Source organism: Micropterus dolomieu, linkage group LG08 (assembly GCF_021292245.1).
Source record: "Micropterus dolomieu isolate WLL.071019.BEF.003 ecotype Adirondacks linkage group LG08, ASM2129224v1, whole genome shotgun sequence".
Taxonomy (NCBI): domain Eukaryota; kingdom Metazoa; phylum Chordata; class Actinopteri; order Centrarchiformes; family Centrarchidae; genus Micropterus; species Micropterus dolomieu.
The window spans coordinates 1,127,608-1,136,930 of record NC_060157.1 but is presented as its reverse complement, the minus strand read 5'-3'; the positions used below and the strand labels follow the sequence as shown (position 1 = coordinate 1,136,930).

Genomic DNA, 9,323 nt, shown 5'->3' with positions numbered 1-9,323 from the left:
CCTCCTCCTTCTCCTTCTCCTCCTCCTCCACCTCCTCCTTCTTCTTCCTCCTCCTCCACCTCCTCCTCTTCTTCTTCCTCCTCCTCCACCTCCTCCTCTTCTTCTTCCTCTTCCTCCACCTCCTCCTCTTCTTCTTCCTCTTCCTCCACCTCCTCCTCTTCTTCTTCTTCCTCCTCTTCCTCCACCTCCTCCTCTTCTTCTTCTTCCTCCTCTTCCTCCACCTCCTCCTCTTCTTCTTCTTCCTCCTCTTCCTCCACCTCCTCCTCTTCTTCTTCTTCCTCTTCCTCCTCTTCTTCCTCTTCCTCTTCTTCCTCCTCCTCCTTCCTCTTCTTCCTCTTCCTCCTCTTCCTCTTCCTCCTCTTCCTCTTCTTCCTCCTCCTCCTTCCTCCTCTTCCTCTTCCTCTTCCTCCTCTTGTTGCTTGAATTTATTACAAAGAAATTAAAACATTTTAAATGAAAAGCAGCGTATCTTCACGTTTGAACCATGTTTGATGTGTAAATGTTTATTTCCAGTCAGCTGTGTAAACTGTTTATAACCAAACATCATATTTTATAAACGGTCTCTGTAACTCTGTGAAGGAACTGAAGCTGTCAGATAAATGTAGTGAAGTAAAAAGTACAACATCTCCCTCTGAGGAGGAGCAGGAGGAGGAAGAGGCGTAAAATACAGCCGATATTTGCTCTGAACTGTTCTGCTGTTTATATTCTGTCCACAGCGTTCACATCAGTCACATTCATGTTGTCCTGTTTTATTTAATCTGGATCTTCTCATCTCTTGTTTCTGGAGCTGGAACAAGTGAATTTCACTTCTTATCTTATCTTAGTGTATTTGAGTTTATCTTGACTCTGGGTGTGTTTGTTTTGTTTTTCTTCCCAGAGGAGTGCAGCAGGTAAACAGCTGGGTGGAGATAATCTACCTGTGGGCGTGGTCAGCACCTCCTCCTCCAGCTCTGAGGACGGCAGTGGAGGGAAGAAGAAGAAGAGAGACAGCAGGTGTGCGAGAGAGATCTAACTTTCCTACATGATTTCTCACATTTTTTGCAATTTCATGTTTAAATATGCAAATGAGTCAGTATCTAATGAAATATGCGCTAATTTGCATCTATTTCAAGAACCGAAATCTGATCTCTGGATTAAGTCAGGTTTAAAATTATTGTTTTATCTTGTTGACACGTCGGATATCTCTTTTTATTACTGTCAACAGACAATAAAACCAATTCTGGACCTGTTTTTGGGGATAAAATGTTCTGTAATTCAGGCTTTGAGTGATGTATGAACTCACCCCTCTGTGAAAGAATGTAGTCAGGAAGACAGCTGGACCGTCTGGTGTCTGCAGGAGCTGCTCAGAGGATTTACAGAGCCAGCATCTGATCCAGTGGCTCTCAGAGTGGGACCCGGGACCCCCAGGGGCCGCCGAGGGGGTTCCAGCTAAAACGGGAATCGTTTATTTTCTGTGTATTTCCATCCATAAGTAAAACAGTGACAGAATGTGTGATCAAAACTCCTATCAGACGGGGGTCCGTGGTCCAGTTTGTGTCAGTTCGGAGACGGCGATGACGCGCTGCAGACAGCGTTAGAAAGCTAACTTTAGGGCCCGTGTCCTCCAGAGCGTGTGTTGCCTGCAGTGTGTCGCCCTCAGTTAGACCTCCAGATCCACTACAGGATGAACCCTGATGTGTCTCCGTGTCTTCAGGTCTCCGTCAGTGAACCGAGACTTTGTCCTCAGACTCTGTCGTCTGTTGAAGCTGTTGTTTCCACGGTTACTGTGTCCAGAGATCGGCCTGCTGGCTCTGCACTCGCTGACTCTGATGTCCAGAACCTTCCTGTCCATCTACGTCGCTGCTCTGGACGGTCGGTTACTCTCTGTCTGTTTGTTCTAGATGTTCTAGATGTTCTAGATGTCTGAGAATGTGACTAACGGTGTTGGTCTCCAGGGTTGATCGTGAAGTGCATCGTTCAGAAGGATCCTCAGGCCTTCGTGCTGCAGCTCTCTAAGTGGCTCCTCGTCGCAGTTCCTGCAACTTTCATCAACAGCGCCATCAGATTCCTGGAGGGTCAGCTGACCCTCAGGTTCAGGAGCCGATTGGTCGACCACGCCTACCAGCTGTACTTCACCAACCAGGTAGCACGCCCGCTGTGGTCGGACCGCCGGGCCCGAGCGCGAACCGTGTGAGGTCCCTATTGAAACTGAAGGGCTTATGTATTTATTTTTCTTTCTTTTTTCTGCAAAGTAACCTCAGTTTTGGGGCCTAAACACGCTCGAAAACTCACCAAACTTTGCACAAAATTCAGACGCGGCGAAAAATTTCATGTTTTACGGGTTTTGCTCTTGGGCGTGGCAAAATGGCAGAGCAGCCCCCGCACTAAGTTTCACCTACGTGTACGAAATTCCTGTGGTATGTGTATCATGTCCACACGTACAAAAAAGCCTCTTGGAGCCGTCGCCTAAACCCAACAGGAAGTCGGCCATTTTGGATTTAATGGTCATTTTTGGCAATTTACACACTTTGTACTTTAACAAACTCCTCGTAGGGATTTAGTCCAATCGACTTCAAATTTGTGCTGTACAGTCTAAACCCATTGACGATTAAAAGTTGTACAAACGGTTATTACCAGTCGACCAGTTTGCTCGTGGGGTGCTATCAAAACTCGATGATTCGCCATGAAACAGGAAGTTGTTGTAACTTCAGTCTACATGCTCACATCTGCACCAAACTTTTTATGTATAATAAGAGTCCCGCCCTGAACACACCCTTATGCCAATATTCACTCAAAGTCATAGCGCCACCTGCTGGCAACAGGAAATGACACATTTTACGCTGTAATGTATTACTCCTAGCAGGTTGGACATATCAACTTCAAAACTGTCCCAGGAAACCCTGAACACATTCATGATACCATGTTGTAAAACTTGTGAGTTCACAGTTAAAGCCGTGGTGGTGGCATGGCGGCGAAGTTCCACGCTTCGCCATGACACAGGAAGTTGTTGTAACTTGACTGTACAAGGTCAGATCTGTACGAAATTTTACACGTTTAATAAAAATCTCGCACTGAACACATGTACATGCCGACATTTACCCATGGTCGTAGCGCCAACTGCTGGCAACAGGAAGTGACCTTTAACGAAGCAGCGCCCGAACATATCTACATGCCAATATTTAGTTATAGTCATAGCGTCAAGTGCTATGTAGCGCCACAAATGGGACACAGGAAGTGATGATTAACACCTTTGTGCAGTGTCCGAAGCGCATGGCAAATTCACAGGCGCACCAGCAGAGCTCCATAATCTGCAAATCAGCCGCCGCACACCTCGACGCGCTACACGTGCGAGGGCCCGCCCAACGCTGCTTGCAGCTTTAATGTAGTTTGAATCTGCCATAGAGCACGTTGTCACTTCTGTTCTTTCTCTCTCTTTCTGCAGACTTACTACCGTGTCAGTAACATGGACGGCCGCCTGTCCAATCCCGATCAGTCTCTCACCGAGGACATCGTCATGTTTTCAGCCTCCATCGCCCACCTGTACTCCAACCTCACCAAACCCATCCTGGACGTGGTCGTCACCTGCTACACGCTGCTGCGCACCGCACACTCCAAAGGTGCGTTCGCTTTAACACGAGACACTCTGAAGGTCGGAGAGTGTGTGTTACTGACTGTGATCTTCCTTCCTGCAGGGGCCAACACCACGTGGCCGTCCGTCATCGCCGGCCTGGTGGTGGTGCTCACCGCCAAAGTCCTGCGCTCCTGCTCGCCTCGATTCGGGAAGCTGGTGGCCGAGGAAGCGAGGAGGAAAGGAGACCTGAGATACATGCACTCTCGCATCATCGCAAACTCCGAGGAGATCGCTTTCTACGGAGGACACAAGGTGACACACGCCGCCTAGTGGACAGGAAGGACATGAGGCTTGAATAAGAATCTCAGTCAGGCCATGAAGTCTTTTCCATCCCAAAGTCTCACAGTGTGTTTCATAATAATATGTAACATTGAGTTTGGGTGCGTTTGATTCGCAGGTGGAGATGGCCCTGTGTCTGATGTAACGTTTAGTTTGGGTGCGTTTGATTCGCAGGTGGAGATGGCCCTGTGTCTGATGTAACGTTTAGTTTGGGTGCGTTTGATTCGCAGGTGGAGATGGCCCTGTGTCTGATGTAACGTTGAGTTTGGGTGCGTTTGATTCGCAGGTGGAGATGGCCCTGTGTCTGATGTAACGTTGAGTTTGGGTGCGTTTGATTCGCAGGTGGAGATGGCCCTGTGTCTGATTTAACGTTGAGTTTGGGTGCGTTTGATTCGCAGGTGGAGATGGCCCTGTGTCTGATTTAACGTTTAGTTTGGGTGCGTTTGATTCGCAGGTGGAGATGGCCCTGTGTCTGATTTAACGTTTAGTTTGGGTGCGTTTGATTCGCAGGTGGAGATGGCCCTGTGTCTGATTTAACGTTGAGTTTGGGTGCGTTTGATTCGCAGGTGGAGATGGCCCTGTGTCTGATTTAACGTTGAGTTTGGGTGCGTTTGATTCGCAGGTGGAGATGGCCCTGTGTCTAATGATAACGTTGAGTTTGGGTGCGTTTGATTCACAGGTGGAGATGTCCCTGTGTCTGATGTAACGTTGAGTTTGGGTGCGTTTAATTCGCAGGTGGAGATGGCCCAGCTGCAGAGGAGCTACACGTCTCTGACCTCTCAGATCCATCAGATCCTGCTGAAGCGTCTGTGGTACATCATGCTGGAGCAGTTCCTCATGAAGTACGTGTGGAGCGCCTCCGGCCTGGTGATGGTCGCTGTGCCCATCATCACCGCCACGGGATACTCTGAACACGGTAAATACACGCCGAGAATCCGTCACGCACACACTGCCGGTGACGGCGTCAGAGTGATGATGTCAGCTATGACCTTTGACTTGTCATGTCAGACTCTGAGGAGGTGAAGCAGGCTGTCATGGTGATGAAGGAGGAGGAGCTGGTGAGTGAGAGGACGCAGGGCTTCACCACGGCCAGAAACCTCCTCAACGCCGCCGCCGACGCCGTGGAGAGGATCATGAGCTCGTACAAGGAGGTACGCATCCTCCTCCTCTTTGCCTCCTGTAGCTCCTCCTCCTTCTGAAACACCTCCTTCTTCTGAAACACCTCCTCCTCCTCCTTCTGAAACACCTCCTTCTTCTGAAACACCTCCTCCTTCTGAAACACCTCCTCCTTCTGAAACACCTCCTTCTTCTGAAACACCTCCTCCTTCTGAAACACCTCCTCCTCCTCCTTCTGAAACACCTCCTTCTTCTGAAACACCTCCTCCTCCTGAAACACCTCCTCCTCCTCCTTCTGAAACACCTCTTTCTCTGTCTGAAACACCTCCTCCTCTGTCTGAAACTCCTCCTCCTTCTGAAACACCACCTCCTCTGTCTGAAACTCCTCCTCCTCTGTCTGAAACATCTCCTCCTCTGTCTGAAACACCTCCTCAGTCAGAAACACCTCTTTCTCTGTCTGAAACACCTCCTCAGTCAGAAACACCTCTTTCTCTGTCTGAAACACCTCTTTCTCTGTCTGAAACACCTCTTTCTCTGTCTGAAACACCTCCTCCTCCTTCTGAAACAACACCTCCTCCTCTGTCTGAAACACCTCCTCCTCTGTCTGAAACACCTCCTCCTCTGTCTGAAACACCTCCTTCTCTGTCTGAAACACCTCCTCCTTCTGAAACACCTCCTCCTCCTTCTGAAACACCTACTCCTCTGTCTGAAACTCCTCCTGCAGGTGACGGAGTTGGCCGGTTACACGGCTCGAGTCTCTGAGATGCTGGACGTGTTTGAAGATGTGAAGGAGGGAATCTACCACCGCTCTGCAGACAGAGAGGAAGAGCTAACAGGAGGAGGAGCCGTGGTTCAGCACGGTCAGAGGGTCTGTGGTCGTCTGGAGATCAGAGGTAGGGCGCCGGACTCGTCTACCTGTTCAGTTCGATCAGACTGATCTTCCTGAATGTTTGACTTGTGATGCAGAGGATCTGTTTATAGTGTGTGAAAAGAATGATTTAAAATACTCTGTGGATCCGGTTCTTCTTATGGACTCCCGGTTCTGGTTCCTTCACCTCGGATCTTGTCAGCGCTCGGTGACCTTCCTCCTCTCCTTCCTGTCTCTAAAGTGAGAGGAGTCTCTGTTCTAGAGCGGCGTCTCTGGGTCTCACCTGTAGCCATCGTCGGTTTCCCTTCAGTATAAAAGGTGAACGTCGACTCACCTGTGTTTTGGACCTGAGGCGTTGCTGCTGTTAGCGTCAGCTGGATCTGGGAGAGCGCGACACGTTGAACGCGGCGACACGTTGAACGCGGCGACACGTTCCTTCAGATTCACGCCGTGTTGAAGGAAACGCTTCGTCACGTCGGAGCCGCTTTCTCCCTCGCACCAAACCTCCTGACTGCAGCTGCTGCAGTTTGTTAGTGAAGCTGAGCCAAACTTTGGAGCGTTTGCTGCGGCCCGCCACGGTCCAGGACCAGAACCAGAAGGACTCTCTTCTTCACGCTTTGTTGACGTTCAGTCGGCGTAGCAGCTCCTGGCAGATCAGAGACACTTTGATGGGCTGTAAACATGAGACATGCAGGAAGTTATGAACCGAGGAGCAGGATCCAAACGCACGGGTCTTAACGAGTCCACGGTTCTCGGTACTCAGCCCTACATGAGACTGTCAGGTGTGTAAATCTGTGAAGCGTTTTGGGCGGCTTGATTGCGCACAAAGTCGACGTAAAGATGTCATTTCCTGCGAATTCGCTCCGGACGGCACGAAAGACGCGTTTGTCGCGACATTCGCTGGTTCGCGTGAGTTCAAATTTTTCAACTTGTTGTGAAAGCCAATCAGCGGCGACGAGTTCCAAACATCACCGGCGGCTTCGGAGCGTTGTTTGGAGAGGAGGTTGAACTACCTGGTGAGTTCAGAGAACATGTGTCTGTAACTTTATTCCAGCTGTCGTTGTACTTTACTGTGAACAGGTTAGCGTAGCATAGCCCTGATCGAACCAAACTCCATTCAGAAAACAAACAATTTAAAAGCTGCTGTCCTGCTGACAGACCTGACAAAGCACCACTTCATATGTTCAACAAATCTGCATCATGTTGTCGTTATTTCGGCATCACTTTGATCCGTTTATTGCTGTTTAATCACAGCAACATGTTTACTTTGGGTTCATACAGCTGGCTGTGTTTATTCGCTTATCACTGTGTGCGAACACTCAAAATGTCCAACGAGGCGAATATTAACTTTGCTTTCAGTGTGAACGCAGCTTAAAAAGAACAACATGTAGCATCAGGGCGTCTCAGATCAGGACTAATGTTGAAAACTTTTACTTTGTGTGATTTGGACCAAACAAATCAACTCTCTCTGTAAAATGAACTGATAAACTCGGGAGACCAGATTCTGTCTGAAACATCACCTCCTTCTCTGTCTGAAACACCTCCTTCTCTGTCTGAAACATCACCTCCTTCTCTGTCTGAAACATCACCTCCTTCTCTGTCTGAAACACCTCCTTCTCTGTCTGAAACATCACCTCCTTCTCTGTCTGAAACATCACCTCCTTCTCTGTCTGAAACATCACCTTCTCTGTCTGAAACATCACCTCCTTCTCTGTCTGAAACAACATCACCTTCTCTGTCTGAAACACCTCCTTCTCTGTCTGAAACAACACCTCCTTCTCTGTCTGAAACACCTCCTTCTCTGTCTGAAACATCACCTTCTCTGTCTGAAACAACACCTCCTTCTCTGTCTGAAACATCACCTCCTCCTCTGTCTGAAACATCACCTCCTTCTCTGTCTGAAACATCACCTTCTCTGTCTGAAACACCTCCTCTGTCTGAAACACCCCTCTGTCTGAAACACCTCCTCTGTCTGAAACACCTCCTCTGTCTGAAACACCCCTCTGTCTGAAACATCACCTCCTTCTCTGTCTGAAACACCTTCTCTGTCTGAAACACCTCCTCTGTCTGAAACACCCCTCTGTCTGAAACATCACCTCCTTCTCTGTCTGAAACATCACCTCCTTCTCTGTCTGAAACACCTCCTCTGTCTGAAACATCACCTCCTTCTCTGTCTGAAACATCACCTCTGTCTGAAACATCACCTCCTTCTCTGTCTGAAACATCACCTCCTCCTCTGTCTGAAACATCACCTCCTTCTCTGTCTGAAACACCTCCTCCTCTGTCTGAAACATCACCTCTGTCTGAAACATCACCTCCTCTGTCTGAAACATCACCTCCTTCTCTGTCTGAAACATCACCTCCTTCTTTGTCTGAAACACCTCCTCCTCTGTCTGAAACACCTCCTCCTCTGTCTGAAACATCACCTCTGTCTGAAACACCTCCTCCTTCTCTGTCTGAAACATCACCTCCTCTGTCTGAAACATCACCTCCTTCTCTGTCTGAAACATCACCTCCTTCTCTGTCTGAAACATCACCTCTTTCTCTGTCTGAAACACCTCCTTCTCTGTCTGAAACACCTCCTCCTCTGTCTGAAACATCACCTCCTTCTTTGTCTGAAACACCTCCTCCTCTGTCTGAAACATCACCTCCTTCTTTGTCTGAAACACCTCCTCCTCTGTCTGAAACACCTCCTTCTCTGTCTGAAACACCTCCTCCTCCTCTGTCTGAAACATCACCTCCTTCTTTGTCTGAAACACCTCCTCCTCTGTCTGAAACACCTTCTCTGTCTGAAACATCACCTCTTTCTCTGTCTGAAACACCTCCTTCTCTGTCTGAAACACCTCCTCCTCCTCTGTCTGAAACATCACCTCCTTCTTTGTCTGAAACACCTCCTCCTCTGTCTGAAACATCACCTCCTTCTTTGACTGAAACACCTCCTCCTCTGTCTGAAACATCACCTCCTTCTTTGACTGAAACACCTCCTCCTCTGTCTGAAACACCTCCTCTGTCTGAAACATCACCTCCTTCTTTGACTGAAACACCTCCTCCTCTGTCTGAAACATCACCTCCTCTGTCTGAAACATCACCTCCTTCTTTGTCTGAAACACCTCCTCCTCTGTCTGAAACACCTCCTCCTCTGTCTGAAACATCACCTCTGTCTGAAACATCACCTCCTTCTCTGTCTGAAACATCACCTCCTCTGTCTGAAACATCACCTCCTTCTCTGTCTGAAACATCACCTCCTTCTCTGTCTGAAACATCACCTCTTTCTCTGTCTGAAACACCTCCTTCTCTGTCTGAAACACCTCCTCCTCTGTCTGAAACATCACCTCCTTCTTTGTCTGAAACACCTCCTCCTCTGTCTGAAACATCACCTCCTTCTTTGTCTGAAACACCTCCTTCTCTGTCTGAAACACCTCCTCCTCCTCTGTCTGAAACATCACCTCC

At 48.7% G+C, this 9,323-nt stretch overlaps 1 protein-coding gene across 2 annotated transcripts in view; it reads left to right on the top strand.

Moving 5' to 3' along the window:
• abcd1 (ATP-binding cassette, sub-family D (ALD), member 1) overlaps positions 1–9,323 on the top strand; it is a 23,950-nt gene that overhangs the window by 4,636 nt on the left and 9,991 nt on the right. For both annotated transcript variants that reach the window (XM_046055971.1, XM_046055972.1), the window contains exons 3-10: positions 878–993; positions 1,694–1,851; positions 1,935–2,122; positions 3,422–3,596; positions 3,672–3,862; positions 4,625–4,805; positions 4,898–5,040; positions 5,730–5,898. In XM_046055971.1, the coding sequence (XP_045911927.1) occupies positions 878–993; positions 1,694–1,851; positions 1,935–2,122; positions 3,422–3,596; positions 3,672–3,862; positions 4,625–4,805; positions 4,898–5,040; positions 5,730–5,898 (1,321 nt within the window). The remainder of the gene's footprint in view (positions 1–877; positions 994–1,693; positions 1,852–1,934; positions 2,123–3,421; positions 3,597–3,671; positions 3,863–4,624; positions 4,806–4,897; positions 5,041–5,729; positions 5,899–9,323) is intronic.